The sequence below is a fragment of the Papilio polytes genome, unplaced genomic scaffold (assembly GCF_000836215.1).
Source record: "Papilio polytes unplaced genomic scaffold, Ppol_1.0 DF823177.1, whole genome shotgun sequence".
NCBI lineage: Eukaryota > Metazoa > Arthropoda > Insecta > Lepidoptera > Papilionidae > Papilio > Papilio polytes.
Window position 1 is genome coordinate 265,033 of NW_013526027.1, and position 22,522 is coordinate 287,554.

A 22,522-nucleotide genomic window follows, 5' to 3' on the forward strand; every position below is an offset into this window, starting at 1 on the left:
ACAATTATCCTACATATTAGAATTACTTTATTTTTCTCTGAATTGAGGTCTAAAATAACTTTTGATGAAATCAGTAGGAATGACCACTAGAGTTTGCCTTGTATTATGGTTTTGGAATTAAACAGTTTTCAAACAAAAAAAATAATGTGCTGGTTAATCTTTTCAGCTGATTTCTGTTTGTTTCTTAAGGCGTCTTTACAAATATTTACGTAAAGCTGCAGCCTCCTCAATTTATCGGCCTTGTTGACAAGTGAAACGTGTCGAGTGTTTAAATTGAATTTGTAGGAAAAGCTTTTATAGTCAGATATCGCACGTACCAGTTCATCTACAGTTTATGCCAAAATAAATCGCATCAAATATTATTTAGGTAACACTTTTTTGGTGTTAAACAAAAATAGTACATTAATTTGATTTATCGTTAACCTGCCATTGTTTCATTCAGCTAGTTCTTAGATTACAAATATCCTGCTAATTAACTCAAACTCTCAAAAACGTAATACGAAGTTATCCGCATAATATTAAAAGAATGTAACTATAGACATATTTTTTGAAGTGTTTGATTAAGTACTAAATAAACAATAAAACAATTGAGTAATTAAAATATGTATTTATTTATTTAATTTTTTCCAATGCTTTAATATATATTTGGTATATAAGTCATAAATATTCAAAAATAGCAATTATTTTGGTATTTACAGGTCAAATAGATTAACGTCTTTGTCTACTTTTGAGTTGATATCGACATTAGTAATATAGTCGTTCACTCCTACTATAGTTCGGTCGACCATGTTGTAGTTCTTCAGCACCCAGCGGTCCCATCTGGTCTTCATGTCACAGACCTGCTTCTTGTGGAAGATCACAACATTGACGAACTTCATGTTAGGCGTGAAGAACTTGGCAACGTCAATAGTGCGGTCAAACGGAAAACCTAGTGGCATCTTGTCAAGAAGAACAGTGGATCTGAAGTCTACAATCCAGTCCTTGCGGTTAGTATCAAGAATGTTTATGTCAACGTTGTCAACCAACTTCAACGGAGTTACAATAGCGTACAGCAAGAAGTTCATACCGCCGATGCGACCTTTAGGTAATAAAAGCCTTGTCGGGAATCCAGTGTGGTAGTTCCTCAAGTCCTTAACTAGCAGATCCTTCATATCGGTTAGTGTGTCGATCTTCTTCCAGAGATCACGAGTCATGATACGATCTCGCACCAAATTGTGCATATCGATCGAGTTTCTGACGACGGTATTCTTTCCGGTGTTCAATTTGTAAAGGAAGGAGTCTAATTCGACAAAGTTTACGCGGTTATGGTTGAGATCAATCAAGCGGCCCCAGTGATCTTCCTTCGGTCCTAAGAATAACCTGACCACACAGTCAACAGTTTTATCAGAAAGAATGTCTAGTGTGACTGTGAACGGTTGGTGGTTAAGACGACGTTTGCGTACCAAGAATACCATATCTGAGGTGGTCTTTTTAAGTTCATCTTCAGTTAGTGTAACAGCGTTGGTCATATCCATCAGGTAATCGTCAAAGTATGTCACCAGTTTATCAACAACAACGTTATCAATCTTTACTCCAGGGAAGAATAGTTCCTCCTTTGTGTAGCAAGGCAGGCGTTTCTTGAACAGGATCAAGAAGTCACACAAACGTTTTTGAAGTTGATAGAAGATAGGGTCACGCAGAGCAGTTTGATAGATGTCGAGAACGGATGGCGTTACAAAGTATCTGAAATGAATCGAACATGTTAACCATTGTAAAAAAAAGATTCTGTCTTATTCTATATTTCATATATAAATAAGACTTACTTGTTGGAATTGAATGTATTAAGTCCTATAACAGATTTCATGATGATAAGCAGGTAGCGGTAAGCATCGATGTGGAATTTGTCAACTTCAACCTTGTCAATCTTTCCGAAAACAATCTTTCCTAGAGTCTCAACATCTTCATATTTGACCAAGTCCAACCGGATGCCATTGATCTATAAAGTAGAAAATTTTAGTTATGCCTTGAAATTGTTTGCAAAGTTTATTATAAACGAAAAAATACTTACGTCAATATAGCCCTTAATGATAGCATCTTTAATGATCATTTCGTAGTTTTCTACCAGACGCACAACGTTGATGTCTTTATCACCAACCAGAACGTAGTTGTTGGGTCTTAGTGGGAATTGGACACCATTGTGAAGTAACATCCATGGCCAGTAACCCTTCCTAATTGGCTTGTTCCATGTCAATGTAGTAATTTCACCCAGTCCGTTGGACAAACGTTCTAAGTAGTATCTTGCTAGGATTTGCTGGCAAACATATAGGTTCAGCTCCCATCTACGCATCTTAAGTTTGTCGATGACGTTGTCCTTCATCCAGAAGGGATAGTCCACGTGGAAGTAATAGTAGTATGTGTTTAGATCAATATCCTCAGTGAAATATCTGAGCGTGTCTTCATCGCTAAGGTAAACACGTTTGTCGAAAATGTTCTCGTCAATAATGTAGACGCCCTTGTCAGTCTTCTTGATACCGTAAAAATCGCAGAGCTTTGTGTCGAGTAATCCTTTCTTCATCTTCAATAAGTAAGCCTTTTGAATGACATCAGCACGGACGAAGTAGTACGGGTAGATTTCATAAGGAGGCGGCAGAATAATTCCCTTGCAGTCTTCACGATGTCTGACGGCAACTGTGAGAGCATATACGAACATACCCTCGTTCAGGTAGAGGCGCATCCAGCAAGCTGTCTTGATGAAAGTGGTGAAGTCCTTAGCGTAGTAGAGCAAGTGGAACATGGATACGACCTCCTTAAGTTGACGGTCGACATGAATAGTGAATATTTCACCACGTGGCAGCAATCCCATTTTTACCAGGTTGACAAAATTTTTAACGACATCAGTTCTCTAGAAAAAAATGGACCTTTATCATACACTGGTATCATAAATAAAAATAAATAAATTGTGTTGTTAATAAACTTACGGTATATAAGTTAAGGTTTTCTTCGATCTTAAAATTCATTCCAATGTCTTGGATGTCCTTGTACATCACCGGATCAATTACATGGTTCAGTAATTTCAAAATAAACAGCTGCTTTTGTTTAACATCCATTGTGACTAAAAATAATAAAACGCCGTTAGATTTACCTATACACGTTTGTCAGCTTCATCATCTTTGCTGGACATTAACTAGACTATAGCTTTGATATCAGTAGTATGTAAAGAAATTCTGCAAGCAATTTCTAGCGGTTAATGAATTTTCTGGTATGAACATAAAACAATTTCTATGTTCTGATAACCCTTACCTGATAGTTGGACGTCCATATCAATATGAGCCGTGGCCATGGCGGCCAGGCCCAATACCAGCAACGCAATCGACTTCATCTTGCAGTCGAGCCTCTGCTCACTAGACTGTGCTTCTTCCAAAGTGGACCTCGTATTTATATCCCAATTTCACCTAATTATATGTGACCTTACCTATGATTGTTTTCTTTTTCGATAAATGATAAGAAAGGACATCGTGTTCGTTAATGCAACAATGTTTCACTGTTGATAGAGTATCGAACTTCTTACAATGTATTTTGTATCTATAAACAAGCAAACAACCTATCCACCTTTTATTGTAATCTGTTTCAAAATATTATAAAAGAGATTAAATAGTCTACAAAAAATTACCTACAAAGATAAACAACGATGAGGCAATCGAGGTATTTTTGCAAACATTTAGGTACTAGGTACTAGTGAAAGGGAAAATATTCTATAAGGTAATTATATTTTGATATACTCCTAATTTGAAGATCCATTGAGATGTAGGTTATTTTATTTATTTTATTAATATATGACTTGATTTTTTATTGAAAGAATCCTATTACGAATGTGCGATTAGACCTTATCACAAAGGTGTACGTATGCCTACACTAAGAAGCCTACTGAAGATAGATCCCTGCAGGTAGTGTAAATAGTATCTCATTGAATTCGAAAATGCAAAAGCAAGAATTGTAGGCATCGATGGTGTCACGTTTTATTGTTTTTACATCTATGCTACAAATGTTTATTTCAGAAAATAGTGCTTTTTGTTATTTTAGCTTTAATCGATACCTTAAGGTTTTATTTCATACTTGGGTTAATTTACCACGATTTGCAAAATCACAATCAAAAGATTAGATAAACATGATTTGAATTTTTTTTTATTTCATAAGATCTAGTTCATCAATAGACAAATATATTCATCCTTTATGTACGATGTTTCGTGTGTAAATGCAAAACTGAAAAAGTCGATTTTACTTTTACTAATTTCTCTTACTCTTTTTGTAATGTTAACGCCATGAAGGTCATGTAGGTATACAATAATTATAATCATATCTCTATGGAGCGTCGGTGGCTCAGTGGTTTAACCACTTGACTTGTAATCTACAGGTCTTGGGTTCGAATCCCGCCATGTACCAATGTGATTTTCGATTTTTCGAATTTACATAATGTACCCGACGTTCTTACGGTGAAGGAAAACATCGTGATGCAACCTGCACATATCGGCGAAGAAATTCAAAGATATGTATGAAGTCAACCAACCCGCATTTGGCCAGCGTGGTTGACTATGGCCTAGTCACCTTAGACTACAGCTCTTTTAATTAGAACAGTCGCACAATAATAATTACGGGGATGTCTGAAGGATATTCTTTCTATCTAGCGAAACTGTGTAAAATATGTAAATAGCGTTGACCTTTGACGATAAAATAAAAGACATAGTTACCACCTTCTACTCGTATATCATCATTATAATAAATACTCGTAAATCCTACTTTCCTACTATTATTATAAATGTGAAAGTTTAGATGGATGTTAAAGTTTGCAACCTAAACGGCTGAATGAATCTCGATGAAAATTGGCATAGATGTAGAGCATATTCTGGAAGAACAATTATGCTACTTGCTTTTTTTTGATAAAATCCGCAAGGAAGGAGTCGCGGGCGAAAGCTAGGAGATAATAAGTCCCTTTATCATTTTAGATTGACATCTCAAGGTGCATATTTTTTTAAAACGTTGTAACTATTGGAATAAAACTTGCCTCTGAATATATTTTAGTAAAAGTGTAAACTGTCTGTAATATGTTTTAGATTTTGATCTATACTGCTCGTCAAGCTAAATCCATATTTCAAAACTTTGGAATTGAAACTCTCGTTCCACATCCACTTTCATTATTTTATTCTTATGTAAATATTATATGAAACTATCGGGGTTATGAAACTTATTCATATTGTTCATCTATACTAATATTATAAAGAGGAAAGATTTGTATTTTTGTATGTATTGAAATAACTCAAAAGCTACTGGGCTGATTTCAAAAAATCTAAACCATTAAAAAGGTTATTTATCTGTGAGTAACATAGGCATCATTTTTATTTATTACACGCAGACGAAGTCACGAGCAACAGCTATTTAGTTATACTTCTAAAATTGAAAGTTGTTTGCAAGAATTAATTTTTAGCAGATAACCCTTAAGTGGCGAACGGAAAGGTTGACATTTGGTACGGAGCTAGATCACTTTCTGGAATAATGCATTGGCTACATATAAAATTTTATACCGTGCAGAAAAAGTATCGGGAAAAAAGCTAGTGGTTTATAAATTCAAGCATGCAAAAATTATGTTCCGATACTTCAATACATCAGTGAACATATTCATATTTATACTTAGAAGATTGTAGCTCGTAGAAGCTCGTAGCAACATATGCACGACTGGGAGTATCTAATTGTTTCTGCTTGTCAATCGCCAGCATTGACATCTTCTGGTAAGACTACGAGTACGCCTTTAACCAGTTATTGCTTTATTTTTTTTATTTAGAAATGAAAGGCTATTCTAACTTGCTTATTAATGTATGTGAAAGCATGCACTCTTCTTTGTGGTTAGCATTTCACCGCTACTTTTTCATCTCATCCCTATTGTGTTTTAAGTTAATGTTTTGCAAATAAATTGCCCGATCTTGTTTAAATCGATTTACACTATATTTTAAAGAAACAAGCCTCGTCAGACCCACAGAGTTGTGACATGAGTATATTACTAATTTTTAAGTGAGAATAGGAATAGGGAATAATAAAAATACAAATAAATTTCATTCAATGAATTATAATTTTTATTCGCCTGCAAAGGGTAGTTTTGAATTTGAATCTCTGTCCGGTTTGCTCGGAAGCGGGCCTGCGGAGAGGGGTGCGGGAGAAAGTGTCATGTATAAGCAGCCCAGTCAGTCAGTTACGAGAATGCGAGTTTGAGAGCCATCAGAAGTGGGTAATGAACGGGCTCGCTTTGAATTTCGGTTTCGCGTTTGGGATGAACGGTGCATACGGGTGCATTTGCAGGCAGCTTCGTTGGCACCTATAGACTTTGACAGAATTTGACTACACTTAATTGACATCGACAGTGACAGATACCTGTTGTGTTCGGCACACTTCGACAAATTCTACTTAACTATATGCATAAGTTGGTAAGTTTCGGGTTAGGGCCATAAATGAAAAATAATTTATTTTTAAATATTTTTTTATTATTTTATGATGCTTTAAATAACTGTCATTTTAAAAATACAATCGCCTTAGTCATTGATTACAAGTCAAAAAGATTAACATCTCTGTCGACTTTAGTGTTGATGTCAACATCTACCATGTAGTCGTTGCCAACAACGGTGTGGTCGACCATGTTGTAGTTCTTCAGCACCCAGCGGTCCCATCTGGTCTTCATGTCACAAACCTGCTTCTTGTGGAAGATCACAACATCGACGAACTTCATGTTCGGTGTAAAGAACTTAGTGTAGTCAATAGTACGATCAAACGGAAAACCTAATGGCATCTTGTCAAGAAGTACAGTAGATCTGAAGTCCAATAATAAGTCTTTACGGTTGGTGTCCAAGATAGTCAGGTCCACATTGTCGACTAATTTCAAGGGAGTTACAATGACGTATAACAAGAAGTTCATACCACCTACACGACCTTTAGGTAACAGAAGCCTTGTCGGGAATCCAGTGTGGTAGTTTCTCAAGTCCTTCATCAGTAGATCCCTCATGTCGGTCATCGTGTCGATCTTCTTCCAGAGATCACGAGTCATAAGACGATCGCGTACCAAGTTGTGCATATCGATTGAGTTTCTGATGATGGTGTTTTTGCCGGTAGTCAACTTGTACAGGAAGGAGTCCAGCTCAACAAAGTTGATGCGGTTTTGGTTGAGATCGATCAAACGGCCCCAGTGATCTTCTTTGGGTCCCAGGAATAGACGGACAACACAGTCAACAGATTTATCAGACATAATGTCCAGGGTAACTTTGAAAGGTTGATGATTAAGGCGACGTTTGCGTACAAAGAACACCATATCGGATGTAGTCTTCCTCCATTCATCGTCAGTGTATGTTACGGCGTTAGTCATATCCATTAAGTAGTCATCGAAGTAAGTAACCAGCTTGTCAACGACAACGTTGTCAACCTTCACACCAGGGAAGTACAGCTCGTCTCTTGTGTAGCATGGAAGACGTTTCTTGAAGAGGATCATTAAATCACAAAGACGTTTCTGCAGTTGATAGAAGATAGGGTCACGAAGAGCAGTCTGGTAGATGTCGAGGACAGTCGGTGTGACGAAGTACCTGAAAAATTATATTATTTAAAATATATTTTATTGGTGTCTCAGATTTTCCTATATTTTTGTGTAGTTAAATAAGGGATATTCATTGACTGTCATAAAATTGACGCAAATTCTTTTATAATAAAATATTTGACAAATTAAACAATACTTACTTGTCCGAGTTGAACGTGTTAAGTCCCATTACAGACTTCATGATGATAAGCAGATAGCGGTAGGCATCGATGTGGAATTTGTCGACTTGCGTCTTGTCAATTTTACCGAAGACAAGCTTGCCGAGTGTTTCAATATCATCGTGTTTGAATAAGTCTAGACGAACTCCATTGATCTGAAAAATAAATAGTAAACAGGTATCATTTATTTGTCGCAAAAAAAAGAACAAAAGGGTTGATAATTTATTAAATACTTACATCAATGTAACCCTTGAGAACAGCGTCTTTAATAATCATTTCGTAATTCTCCACAAGGCGAACTAAGTTTATGTCCTTGTCGCCAACCAATACGTAGTTGTTCGGTCTCAGCGGGAATTGAACGCCGTTGTGGAACAGCATCCATGGCCAGTATCCTTTTCTGACGGGCTTGTTCCATGTCAAAGTCGTTATTTCGCCTAAACCATTGGACAAACGCTCCAAGTAGTATCTGGCAAGAATTTGCTGACACACATAGAAGTTTAATTCCCACCTTCTTACTTTCAGTTTGTCGAAGAGCTCATCTCTCATCCAGAATGGATAGTCTACGTGGAAGTAGTAGTAGTAGGTGTTTAGATCGATATCTTCAGTGAAGTATCTCAGTACGTCATTGTCGTTCAGGTAAACGCGTTTATCAAAAACATTTTCATCGATTATGTAAATATCTTTGTCGGTCTTCTTGATGCCGTAAAAATCGCAGAGCTTTGTGTCGAGTAATCCTTTCTTCATCTTCAATAAGTAAGCCTTTTGAATGACATCAGCACGGACGAAGTAGTACGGGTAGATTTCATAAGGAGGCGGCAGAATGATTCCCTTGCAGTCTTCACGATGTCTGACGGCAACTGTGAGAGCATATACGAACATACCCTCGTTCAGGTAGAGGCGCATCCAGCAAGCTGTCTTGATGAAAGTGGTGAAGTCCTTAGCGTAGTAGAGCAAGTGGAACATGGACACCACCTCCTTAAGTTGACGGTCGACATGAATAGTGAATATTTCACCACGGGGCAGTAATCCGATTTTCACGAAATTGACAAAGGTCTTGACGACGTCATTTCTCTGAAAGTTGTTTTTCATCAGTATATGTTGAAATATTATGATTCAAATGTTATAGTAAAATTCAATAATTACAACTTACGGTGTATAAGTCGACGTTTTCCTCGATTTTGAAGTTCAAGCCAATTTCTTCAATGTCCTTGTACATTACCGGCTCGGTGATGTGGTTCAGTAATTTCAATATGAACATCTGCCTTTGTTTGATATCCATATCAACTAAAACATAAGATTTTTTAAATATTAGTTGGCAATAATTAACAGTAAATGCTTACACAATAAGGTATTTGGTATATTCTTGATCGACATTTGAAAGTCACTGTAAATTATCCTTTTAAATTCCAGCCTCACACAGAATCAATTATGTAATTTTATTAAATTGATTTAGACATAACATATGATTAAAAGAAATCTCACCAAAGCGATGATCATCCACCTCAGGTCGAGCCGCGGCCAGGGCGGCAAGCCCCAGCACAAGCAATGCTATCGACTTCATGCTGCAGTCGAGCCGGTGCAACTGTGCTCCATACACCACTCAGATCACTATTTATACTAGAATCAATCCTACTGTGATTAACCTTCAATATGAATTGTTTTTTTTTATTGATAACTTCTTCTAGAACAACGACTTATGGCAGCAACAAAGTTGCATGCGGATAACCTATAGAACTTTCTTTAGAATGTTTTGTTTTTTTAATGTTTGAGAGTAATAGTTGCAATTGCTTTAAAGAGGTAGAGAGAGTTAATTGGGTGCTAAATTTCTAATTTAATTTAAATTCATAGATTAGATATAGTAAATCTAAAGTTCAAGCATTGGATAATATAAAATTTAATAAAGTAAATTATATGTTTATGTCATGAACATAAAACAATGCAAAAACTCAAGTGCGTTGCGAAAACGAAATTAAGTTACAGTGGTTATGTAGTATTTAAATTATACCCAAAAAAATACTCCAATAAAACAAGTTAGCAACTAAATATCGTGAAGTTCTAATCAACTTTATTCACTTTATGAATAAAGTAATAGAAATTATTGTTTATAGTTATAGTTCAATATTAAGATAACATCCAACTTAAATATATAAATAATACAGACCGGTTCCAATCCTACAAAGAGAATCTGAGATATTTTTATTGCAAACAACAATTATTTTTATCAAATACAAACAAAGCTTCAGATAGGTGAAGTTCAAAGCGTATCTATGTTTTTGTTACAACATTGTTGGCATTATTATGAAGTAAAATAATTTTAAGAAAAATGACATTAAACCTGCAAGTTCGAAATATTTATATCATTTTTTAGTACTTATGATATGATACACTTGCGATCCGCTCTAGCTTAAAATACGTCTTATATCTTTTCTGTCATATCCATACCCTTCCAGTAGATATAAATTATAGTCTGTTACTCAGTGATGATGTAGCTTTCTAATGGCGAAAGAATTATTGAAAACCGTGCGGTTTTCGCGGAACTTTCTGCCCCGCACAGCCGCGTTGTGGAACGGTCTGTCCTCGGCGGTATTTCCAAACCAATACAACTTAGGGTCCTTCAAGAAGCGAGCCTACAATTTCCTCAAAGGCCGGCAACGCATCTGTAGTACCTCTGGTGTTGAGGATGTACATGAGCGTCGTTGACCACCTTTGTGTTCCCGCCGCTCGTTTGCCCCCTTCTATTCTATTCGATGATTCTAGACTATTCGATGCAAACAAATATATATTTTTTCACAACAATTATAGATCTAAAGAGTTTTCCCTTTGGTTTGTAGAAGTATATTCAAACAATTGCATGTATTATTAATCCAATTACTTTACATTGCATTGCAATATTCGAATCAAACCATTGACAATAAAAAAATATTTAAAAAATTTAATCTACATTCTACATAAATGTTCTTACGTTAAACCTGAAGAATTTATGAATAAAAATATTAATTTCTGTGTTAAGAAATAATCTTATTTTACTAATATTATAAATGCGATAGTTTAGATGGATGGATGGATGTTTGTTAGAATTTGTACCTATATTTGGCATAGATGTAGAGGATAGTTTGGAAGAACACTCACTCATTTACTTTTGTATTTTTTAATTCCAGTCGCGGAAGAAAGCTTATTCTAATATAATTATCAACTTGTAGAATAAAACTATATTAATTTGAACAACTGCAAAAACATTAACGAATAACTTAGGTCAAAGCAACTTCGTAGAGCACAATATTGACAGTTCATTTACAAGTCTTAACGCTCCAGTAAACAGCGTAATAACTTCAGTTGACCGATTTTTGACAAGCCTATGTTGAGCGACGGTCTTACTCTATGTATAATATTTTCATGAATATCTGAACCGTAAACGATGTTTGTATCTGCAGTTATTGTGACCTTTTACTGTCTTATAGCTTCTATGTTACAGTGAGATTCCACTTAGAAATATGTGACAATTTGGTTTCGTTCACGAATTTCGGCAGTAAGAATTCAATATAAGTATTGAGTTATGTTAGACAATTGCTATTTCCAAAGCATACTGTAAGAGCGGACTCACAACTTTGATTAAACTATCGTACAACTGTTGTGCTATTATCGATTGTCGATTGTTTCGCAGCCAATTGAACTGCTCTGCCCAACTTAGTTGCACAACCAAACATCGATTACTGTGCGTATAAGCACATAGAAATCAAAGCGCGACTAAACAATTTTGCGATAGTTTAGTCAAGGTATGCGCGATCTTGCCAAATCTTCTTTTGAGAAAATAATTGGGTGGTTTAAAATTTAATTTATTACACAAAATTTCGTGTTTTGTATAAAGTAACTTTAAATTGTCTGCGTTAGCTTGCCACTGATACATGCCGAAATGAGAAATTCAGATGAATAAATGCGCTTGAGGGAATTTGTTAGAAGTCCATAAATAATCTACGTGTTGTATTGTTCGTTGCAAAGTAGTAATGATAAACGAGGTGCAAAGCTTTGATTTACTGCTTATTCAAACTTGCAACATCTGTTGTAGAATGAGGTATTTCGCTGCAATTTTCTGTAATATAGTGCAGTTTTGCGTGGCTTTAGCATGTGCTAGTACTATCGATGAAGGTAAAATAGCTTTAATTTTTCTAAAACAGTCTTTATTTATTATGAAAAGCAAAACATAATATCGATTATCGATCGATTAGAAATCGATCATTCATCTTGTATCTATTCTAATTAGCGAATTTTAATTAAAATTAATGAATTATATATGAATTGTATAAATAAATCTTTTGCGATAATATACCAAAAACATTGCAGTAGGTTTAACAGTCAAATAAAATAATGATATCATTATTACCGGTCGTTGCACTGGTTTATCGCAAGGCAAAGGTGAAGTATTGCAAATGAAATCACATTGCAACACTTAGTAACAGATATCATTATGATTGCATATGAACGTATTTAACGATCCCAAAAAGCTTTTTTATTATTTTTTTATAATGTAAGGTGGCTAACGAACAAGCGGCCTCCTGAAATTTCTGAAATGCCGAAGCGACCCCGCCCCATATACATCCGCAATTGCAGATGCGTTGCCTACCCTTATTTGACGGAGAAGATGCACATAAATAGGTTATTTCCCCTTCATATGTGTCTCCTCCGCCGTAAAATCCACGTTTTCTTCCCAACATTTCCTCCTGAGAAATGGATTGAAAGAAAAAAAAATAAGGCCTCTGGTACCACACGCATCAGAAGAAAAACGGAATTGCTCGCACTTTACGCATCTGACCCACTCGTGAGATGATGTTAAAGTGTTCTCTACCACTGTTGAACCTCTGCCTACATATACTTTAGCTTACATGTTCGGTCATGGAATTTTCTCAGTTTCAAATTATATTATTAAAATTATTTTAATGGAATGCATTATTTTTATGACCAGAAAAATAACCTAACCTTGTAATAGTGTAAATAAATTTACTCTAGAGTTTCATCAGCTTTTGTGTGACAATTCATTTTCCCTATTTTCATATCTGTGTAATAGAGCTGGAGTATTACAAGGACGTGACAGGGTAACACTCTAGGGGATGCTACTGTCCATAATTTGCTACTAACGTGCATAAGCTTTTAAAAGAAACGTTAATGCTAATAGTCTTATACCTATACAGAGTAGGCAGGCACCATGAACGTGAGATATTAAAGTTAAGTTGCTTATATTAAATTGTATAAAGTTACGTTATCTAAGCTAAAACAATGAAATTACGATTTTTGATTTATGTATTTACTAGCTGTTGCCCGTGACTTCGTCCGCGTGGTATTAGAAAACAGACGAACTATATAATAACGTGTCCCTTGGGAACCGGACATTTTTCCGGGATGTGCCTTATCCCATGTGTACTCCAGACTTTGTTTCATATCTGTGCTAAATTTCAATAAGATATGTTGAACCATTGCAGAATTATCGAGTAAACATTAAAGTATAAAATTAATGCATCCCAAGGGAACCGTAACTATTTCCAGGATAAAAAGTAGCCTATGTGTTCTTCCACAATATCCTCTACATCTGTACCAAATTTCATCAAAATCTGTTCGGGCATTTAGGCTACAAACTTTAACAAACATCCATCCATCCAAACTTTCGCATTTATAATTTTAGTATTAGTATGATTAGTATGATTTTGTATTTATGAAACGATTAATATATTTGAATAACAATCTCGAACGGTTTGAAATGTGAAAAAAATGAAAAATGAAATAAATATTTTATTTACTTAGTCATTTTATTGTTATAATTATGAAAGTAAAAATGTGTTTTTTCACATTCAAACGCATTAATAATAGAAGTTAACCTGCTTACGATAATTAATATGAAATTTGTAAGCCTTGTTTTATGAAAATAAAACTTTTAAACTGATATAAATTATATCGTTGATGTTACGCGAACGAAATAATGGTCTCTACATTTCATTCAGATTCATCATACCTGAGCGAAATAAAAAATATTCGCCTTTTATCACACAAAAGTTTTAGCAAATGTCGTCATAATTAACTCTCGCCTTATCATTATTTAGGACAATATTAAACGTTCAAACGACTCACATTTATCTTACTAATATTATAAATGCGAAAGTTTAGATGGATGGATGGATGTTTGTTAGAGTTTGTAGCCTAAACTACATAACGGATCTCGACGAAATTGGCAAAAATATAAAGAATAGCCTACAGCACACATAATATACTTTTATTTTTTTATTACCACGCAAAGTCGCGGGCGAAAGCTAGTAAATTATATTTATTCTTTCAATTTTATTTCTTTTAATAACATTTCTGTACGACTTGTATTTTTAGAGGTAAATAAATATTACAGTTTTATATTTAAGCTCTGTTGTCAGCTAATTACGGTTAACAACGTTTTTATTGAATTTCCCATCATAACCGCGAAGCCGCGAAGCAATTTCTCTGAAAGCTAATTCTGTGTTTGTAACAGAAAATTTAGTTTCATAACGTCGTGTTATTCGATGTAATAAAATAAAAATATACTCTGAAAAATAGAGAAAACTTAGCTCTTAGTACAACTTAGATGTTTTAAAGTATATTAGTTTAAAAATTTAGTAGAGCGCATTTTACCGGTAAATAGATACTTAGAAACAGTATTATACGGTAAAAACTTACAGTGTTATTTTAAATTGTCGTAGTGTTATCAAAAAGTATCTATTAAATTTTGTCAATTCTGTTCACCCCATATGTCTATACATTTGTAACCTTACATTTTTTTTTTTTTTTTTTATAACATAAGGTGGCAAACGAGCAAACGGCCACCTGAAATCGCCAAAATGGCGAAGTGACCGCTGCCCATAGACATCCGCAATTGCAGATGCGTTGCCTACCCTTATCAGACGGAGGAGGAGATGCACATAAAGAGGATATCTCCCCTTCTTATACATCTCCTCCACTGTCAAACCCACTTCCTCTTCCCATCCTCTTTTTTAAGAAAAGGGTGGTAAAGAGAAAGGGACTTAAATTAGGCCTCCGGCACCACACTCATCAGACGAAACACGGAATTGCTTCCATTTCACGCCTGTCTTCTGTGTGGTCGTGGTATTACACCGGGCGTGCCGGCCCTGCAGTGCTAAGATGTTAAAGCGGGCACTACCACTGTTAAATTACCATTATACATATTACCATTAGCTCACTAACAACTGTGTACTCTAATATATGCGGCTTAATTTCCCTTGTTCATCGCAATTTACTCAACTAATGAATATTAATTAAAACTAAATGAGTGTAACGTGCCCTAATAAAATAATACGTATGTTGTTACAGTAGAAAATTACAAAAGCCTTCTAAATATAAATCGGTCCAATTAACTCTGTGTTTTTTGACCTTTTTTGTAGAATTATACACATTTATTAAAGTATTTTTAAAGAACAAAGGACTTTTAATTACAACAAAACATCTTGAAATTAAACGTTAAAATTGAAAGAAAAAAAAGAACACACTTCCTTTGTGATAAAACAAAAAAGTTGTAAAAGTCGGTAGAGTTCAGCAATCAAGGAACCTTCATCAATATTCATCGAATGAACGATTAAAGCACTTCGGGGATTTGACGAGCTCACATTCCATAACACAAATCAACGAGAGTTCTGTCGGAAAACTGATAAACCTATTTTACTGGAAACAAATTGTCCAATACACATACATTCATTATCACTTATAGTACGATTCCGTTTATTATAAAACTAGCTTTCGCTCGCGACAACGTGCGCCCGAAATTAAAAAAGTAAGTTAGTAAATAAGTAGTATAAGTAAATTAGTGGGGTCTTCCAGATCATATTCAACATTTCCCAAATTTTATCGAGTTCAGTTCAGCAGTTAGGTTACAAACCTACATCCATCCAAAACTTTTGAATATGTAATAATAGTAAGATATCATTTTAAGTTAACTTGTACATAGTAATTTATTATTTGACGTTTGTACTCTACGATGAACTTCACTTACCACAGTGTCACTGAAAAATAAATCTTTTCGCAGAGATTTTATCACTGTTTTCTCTTTTTATAAACGAATAAAACGGACGATAATTTGTTTTATCTGTATCTTTATAGTTATGTATATTTCCGTCATATATAAAAGTGAAATACACAATACGACTAAGAAATGAAGCGAGAGACCTTCATAAATATTTATTGGAGACATGAATTATGTTGCGAACTTTCCCATGAATTTAGTACCCTTATACATTATTGATTCATTGCTTCTATTAGGGTACAAATTGTGAAAAAAAAATTATATGCGTAGAATAATAATTACGCGGTGTATAGTGTATGGTGTAGTATGTCAAAGTAAATTAATAAATAACGTCAATCAACTACGTGAAAGATGACATGACGAAGAAGGGAGTTGTGACTATAACGGATAATAGTTTTTTTTTTTTTTTTTATAGCAAACGGTGGCAAACGAGCAAGCGGCCACCTGAGTCCGCCAAAATGGCGAAGCGACCGCTGCCCATAGACATCCGCAATTGCAAATGCGTTGCCTACCCTTATCCGACAAAGAAGGAGATGCACAAAAAGAGGATATTTCCCCTACCTATGCATCTCCTCCTCTGTCAAATCCACTTTCCCTTCCCATCCCCTCCTTATAAGAAAAGGGCGGTAAAGAAAAAGGGACTTAAATTAGGCCTCCGGCACCACACTCATCAGACGAAACACGGAATTGCTTCCACTTCACGCCTATCTTCTGTGTGGTCGTGGTATTACACCGGGCGTGCCGGCCCATTCGTGCTAAGGTGTTAAAGCGGGCACTACCACTGTATTTGGAGGCTGCAAAGCCCGGTGCACCGACCCTATGGGAGTAGGATAAGGTAGGGGTGATAATTTTTTCGATTTTTAATTTATATTTTGATAATATTTTCACGCGAAGTTTCAATGTACAACGCGCGAAAACAGAATGGAAAGTAAAAAATAGACGAGCAATTCATAAAGACAATAGGAATGGTAGGCGGGCAATTACGAGCTTCGACGATTCCGTTCAGGCTTTTAACTTTGCATAATGAGAGCTGGTGTTGGAGTTCTCTGCTATGTAACAAAGTAGAATTTATCGAGAATGATTTTTAAAAGTAATCTTTCACTTCGTTATTACCTGCCAGCAATTGATTGAAGTAAAAAGAATTCAAAACTCCTTAGCTAAAGTTTATTCTATAATGTACTAAACTCTATTTTAGATTACAAACGATTTAAACCACTGTTTAGGTTTCAATATTAAATCAGATATAAGTTTTAAAAACAAAGTAATATAACTCGATTACTTGTTTGAAAGCAAAGTTTTATCGTTAGTATCAAGCGAGGATTAATTGTGACATCTAACGCGAAGGAAGATTAAGCTATGTAGGTCAGTGGAGGCCGGAGGAAGTAAAAATAAAAACGTGATGGGATCGTGTTGCCATTATGACAATGTTGTTCGAATATAGATATCGTTTTTTAAACGTTTGCTCTTTTATTGTGTCGTTTATTACCCGCGTTAGGACTTTCAATAGCGTTTTCCTAATCTTTAGACAGTCTGTATTCTCACATAAAACGTATTGTCATCTTAGTTTTTTTTTATAAGAATAAGAACGCATTGAGACATTTTCTTAAAACAACATTTATTAATGGAATACACTACAAGAAATCGCAATGAAAAATCGTTGCTAGTGACGTCTCACAGGAGCTACGCGAGTAGCTACGGCGTAGCTTAATACATCACGTTTGACAACCGTGTAGTAAGTTGTCTACGTCGTAAATAAGTTTATTAGGACCTTAGTTTTACGATAACAGACTCTGTTTATATCGTTGACAGCTTTCTTTGTTTTATTAAATTGGACGGTGCAAGTTTTTTGTTACTTTTATTTCAAGATGTATGGGGAATTAAATTTCAATTTACAATAGTCAAAATAGTTACTTCGGACGATGTTACAGGGTGCATTTATTTTAAATAAGTTGTGTAATATTAAATCATCAGTATCACAGTTTTTTAACAGTCTTGAAATATAGTTATACATGATTTTTTTTAATCCATGATTATATCATTCGAGAAAATTGAAAACTCCACGTTACATGAAAAGTTTCGTTTTAAAAGATCTCTTAGTAAGTACGGTCTGGATACTATTTCGAAATTGAAACAACCAATCCAATTTCCTTATAGCGAAAAAGCGCCAGGAAAAACATTTTTCTAAATAAAAAAGTAATGTAAATATTGGTGCAAAAAATTTTGTTACCTTAGCCTAATTCGGGCAATGCTTTATTGTAATAAACCGTATCACAAGACTATTACATTAAATACTCTAAAGAGATATTAAAAAGAGCGTTTTTGACTATTCTTTATTTTGCCTTAATGAATGGCAAACTTGAAATTTAGATACGCAAGCGTCTACGACTATTTTCGGTAAAAGAAGCAATAAAATAAATGGATTGCATTTCTAATCTCAAACACTATCACAAAAAGAGGCATAGTACGTTCTACGAAAGATCTTAAACGTCAATACCATTAGATAAAGTAAGCAAATGGCCGAAGCTTTAAATTACGCAATGGTTATTCCCGCACGTTCGGTAAATGGTACGACCATTAATGTAGATTTAGGGAATACCTTTGTTTGGGTTATTTATGTTGTAAGTCGCATCTTAGAATATCTATGAAGCGGCATATCTGTACAAAGAACAATACGAAAGACCTTCTGTCGGTATATTGTTATTAAGAGAGATATTTGTTGATATTACTTAATATTATAAATGCGAATGTTTCGATGTTTGGATGGTTATTTGTTAGAAACTATCTCTAAAATGACTTAATGGTTATCTCTGAAATTTGCTATTTATGTGAAACGTACTCTGTAACGATACACAGATAACGTCGCCGTGATAAAGATTTCCGAACATAATATTTACTTAACTATATATAACACTACATCATACTTCTTACTAATATTTTAAATGTTTAGATGGATGGATGGATGGATGGATGGTTGAATTTTTTTAGAGTTTGTAGCCTAAACGGCTGAACGGATTTCGATGAAATATGGTATAGATGTAGAGGATAGCCTGGAAGAACACAGGCACTTTTGCTTTTTTTATTTTTACGGGAACGGAGTCGCGGGTGAAAGCTATAAGATATGAAACAGTAACATATAGTTTTCTTTTAAATATTTATATTCCAAACACGGTTTTCTCTGAATGTGTTTAATGTTATCCTTTCTGATAAAATAACGTCGGCAAGGAGAGGGTAAACTTTTATATATTCTTCCTTTATTGAATACGATTATGTGTTGAAAGTAAATATTATGTAGGAATATGACAAAATTGCTTGTATACTTAAGCCTAAAGTGTACAAAATGTTTAATATGTTGTATTAAAATTCACTAATACAAAACTTTATAAACGAAATATTCCAATGTTATTCCTATTTTAGAACTTTTAAAAAATTTACAAGAAATATGCAAATTATTTAATGTTAGCTGTTGCCCGCGATTTCGACATCGTAAAATTAAAAAAAAATATATAGCCTATGTTACTCACGGATAAGTTACCTTTGTAGCGGTGAAAGATTTTTTAAAATGGGCCCAGAAGTTTTTATGTTATTTCAATACATACTAAAGTGCAAATCCTTCTGTATAATATTATTATAGATATAGCTAGAACGATTTAATTCTAGCGATCTATCTAACTGTATCTATTTATAGCAGTTTTTCTATTAAGTCGTTAAATCTGGATTACTTCGATAGTTACATTTGAACCAAAATACAAAAGGGAAGCAATTACAAAGATAAGAGAGGCCAATTTGGGATCGACAAAAGTCACAATATGCTGACAATCAAGCTTAGCGCTTTTTGTTATACTTTTATTTAAAAATTGAGCTTTAAGCGTATTGTTCTAAATCCGAGTTATAATTCAAAACTACAATAGTTTATTTTTAACTTTTATATTTGCACTGTTCACGTTTAACATGTAAACCACTATAAAGTTCAAAAGAGAAAGATTTGAATAAATATGTAAATAACTTCTGTTTTCTTGCAGTTGAGTAAAAACTTTAATATTTGACTTTCAAATGTTATATTAGTCTTTCAACATTTCTTTAATGTTAGACGTTTTCTTAGACCACTTTTAAAATAGTGTAAAGAGGAATCTAGATTCTTGTGCAATGCGATTTCGATATTAAGAGGTTTCATTGACATTGGTGCACACCAGGTGCACACACTACTCGATTTTAAGTTATGCAACTAAACTAAATAAATAAAATAAACAATTGAATTGGCTGCAACACAATAGACAATCGCACAACAATTGTGCGATAGTTTAGTAAAAGGCTTGCGCCCGCTCTTTATACTACTGGGTAGTCCAGTAGAGCATAATGTTTTACCCAATAACTAAAATATAACAGAAGATGCATTATTAGGTATATTTTAGTTCTATTAAAAAGTATATTAATTTATTTATGAATGTATGCTTGCTATGTTGTAACACAATTGTTCTGAGATAAATATACATTGTGGTGAGAGAATTTGTCATACCATAATCACGTTCTGTCAAACGTAGTAACTTCGTAGCGTCTTGTTGGACTTAGCAAGTTGTGTGAAACTTACAAAGACGTGACTACTCGCGACAAATGTTCTTGAGAATAATAAGTGCACAAACTTTGTTTTGTGTAAATGTCAATTACGTTGGAAATGTCTTGATATTACGTAGGATGCGGGATGTCTATGGACAGTTGATTAGCATTGGACAAAATATAAAATTATGTGATTTATTTAACTATTTTAGGGTCATTAACAAACCATCTTAGAATAGAAGACAATAGTGACGTTTAGTGACTGTACTCGTAGACGGTTTTTTCCATGTGTCTATTTTAGTGGTACTGTGATTTTTTTTTTTCTTTTCATGTGACAACATTGTTTTTGAAAACATCTCATACTAAACATTCATGTTTATTGCATAGTAACGTTTAAAGTACTAGGACCCTTAATAAACATTGTAATGTAACCGCTACGAAACATTTAGGGGTTGAAGTGATATTGAATCTCAGTCGATAGCAAACATCCCGAGCTTGTTACGATCCTCAAATCAAATATTTACGTCGGATATAGGCGTCCCTTAGGAATGTGATACTCGTATTTAATGTTCGATTTTCTCGTGTGACGTGACAATGATTTGATGTCACGGTGTTGTAAAGTAAATTAAATCGATACGTATAATACTAGCTTTTGCCCGCGACTCCGTCCGCGTGTAATTAAAGAAAACAAAAGTGAGTAGCCTATGTGTTCTTCCAGACTATTGTCTACAACTATAAGAAATTTTATCGAAATCTGTTCAGCCGTTTAGGCTACAAACTCTATCAACCATCCATCCCTCTAATCTTTCGCATTTATAGTACTAGTAAGTAAGTATTAGTATGATTAGTACATTTAACATAATCAAGTTACGAGAACTTTTAGCTACATCGTTCAGTTATAGAAACCAAGAGTAGCCAATAATTAATAATCTACATGCTCGGTTTTAAGTTACACTAGATAAATTAAGGCCGTACGTCATTTATTGACATTATAACGGTGGTTGTATTTCACCGCAACCACGTTATTAACGGTAAAAGCTAATTTGAAATGAACCGTTGTTATACGAGTACATTAAATACTTTGTTTATGTTATGAATATTTAAAGCAAACATGACCAACCCATTAGGGATATTACGTAGTGAAAATTTTATATTAAAATGAACGTTTTAGTGTTATATTTTTACTAATGTTATAAATGCGAAAGTTTAGGTCGACGTTTGTTAGAGTTTGCAAAGGTTTTTTTTTTAATCTCACGCGGACAGAGTCGCGGGCGAAAGCTAATACTTACCAAAGATCATTTAAATTTCTTACTTACGTCAATTAATTAGTCGGTACCAGTAATATTTTGTTTTATAACTTAAGAAAAAATCAAATTTTATTTATCTTTACACTTCTTTTCAATTCACTAATGGCAGGTCACGCAAACAATAATTCCTTTCATAACGATATTTTGACGTCTAATCAATCCTCCACCCTTGACCTTTTTTTCATTTGCTATTGAAATTATTTTGTTGAATCAAAAGCGAAGCATTCATAAATATTAAAAAAAATCAGCGATAAAAAGTAATTTTAAATTCCTCTCACGTTTCAATTTTATAAATCTGAACTCTTCAGTCGACTTAAGTTTTAATTAGTTGCTAAAACTTTTCTAAGAAACAATTAACCGTTAGTTTTAGAATTTATTTGATAAACAAAATTAAAATTGACATTTGGTTATAAAGGCGTTAACAGGCTAAAGAAGTTCGGATAAGTTTGTCGCAAAAGTTCTTGTTAATAAATGTCACAGCTTAAGTCTTGTTATAGATTTTCTACAGCAGCAGCAATAAACAAGTGAGATAATAGTTTTAAAGTATAAAAATCATCAATCTTGCTTCTTACTTATCTTACTAGTCTTACTTCTTCCTAATATTATAAATACAAAAGTTTTGATAGATGGGTGGTTTTTTTTGGGGTTTGTAGTTTAAATGGCTGAACAGATTTCGATGAAATTTGGCATAGATGTAGAGGATAGTCTGAAAGAACACATAGGCTACTTATTTTTGATTTTTTTTTAATTTCACGTTGACGGACGCGGGCGATAGCTAGTTAACCGTAAAAGTAACCGGGGTTTAAGAGCGACGCATAAGTCAAGAAATGCTTGCAGCTTCTGAATTATCACTTGTCAG

The 22,522-nt window shown here is 34.2% G+C and overlaps 2 protein-coding genes across 2 annotated transcripts; both read right to left on the reverse strand.

Moving 5' to 3' along the window:
• Positions 1–603: 603 nt before the first annotated feature.
• On the reverse strand, positions 604–3,383 carry LOC106105230 (basic juvenile hormone-suppressible protein 2-like). The gene is made up of 5 exons (XM_013285507.1): positions 3,280–3,383; positions 2,958–3,091; positions 2,048–2,881; positions 1,803–1,975; positions 604–1,722 (listed from the first exon to the last, which is right to left on the reverse strand). The coding sequence occupies exons 1-5, from the start codon at positions 3,356–3,358 to the stop codon at positions 693–695; spliced, it is 2,250 nt and encodes a 749-aa protein (XP_013140961.1). The 5' UTR covers positions 3,359–3,383; the 3' UTR covers positions 604–692.
• Positions 3,384–6,488: 3,105 nt separating this feature from the next.
• LOC106105231 (basic juvenile hormone-suppressible protein 2-like) lies at positions 6,489–9,355 on the reverse strand. The gene is made up of 5 exons (XM_013285508.1): positions 9,244–9,355; positions 8,912–9,045; positions 7,999–8,832; positions 7,744–7,916; positions 6,489–7,592 (listed from the first exon to the last, which is right to left on the reverse strand). Exons 1-5 carry the CDS (start codon positions 9,320–9,322, stop codon positions 6,566–6,568), a joined length of 2,247 nt encoding a protein of 748 aa, XP_013140962.1. The 5' UTR covers positions 9,323–9,355; the 3' UTR covers positions 6,489–6,565.
• Between the last annotated feature and the right edge of the window lie 13,167 nt (positions 9,356–22,522).

Excerpts from the sequence above, each read along its gene's own strand:
- LOC106105231 (XM_013285508.1), bottom strand. The coding sequence starts at position 9,322 with ATGAAGTCGATAGCATTGCTTGTGCTGGGGCTTGCCGCCCTGGCCGCG. Across the intron at positions 9,046-9,243 it reads GGTGGATGATCATCGCTTTG|TTGATATGGATATCAAACAA; the intron begins GTGAGATTTCTT and ends CTTATGTTTTAG. Across the intron at positions 8,833-8,911 it reads AAAACGTCGACTTATACACC|AGAAATGACGTCGTCAAGAC; the intron begins GTAAGTTGTAAT and ends AACAACTTTCAG.
- LOC106105230 (XM_013285507.1), bottom strand. The coding sequence starts at position 3,358 with ATGAAGTCGATTGCGTTGCTGGTATTGGGCCTGGCCGCCATGGCCACG. Across the intron at positions 2,882-2,957 it reads AAAACCTTAACTTATATACC|AGAACTGATGTCGTTAAAAA; the intron begins GTAAGTTTATTA and ends ATTTTTTTCTAG. Across the intron at positions 1,723-1,802 it reads AATACATTCAATTCCAACAA|ATACTTTGTAACGCCATCCG; the intron begins GTAAGTCTTATT and ends GATTCATTTCAG.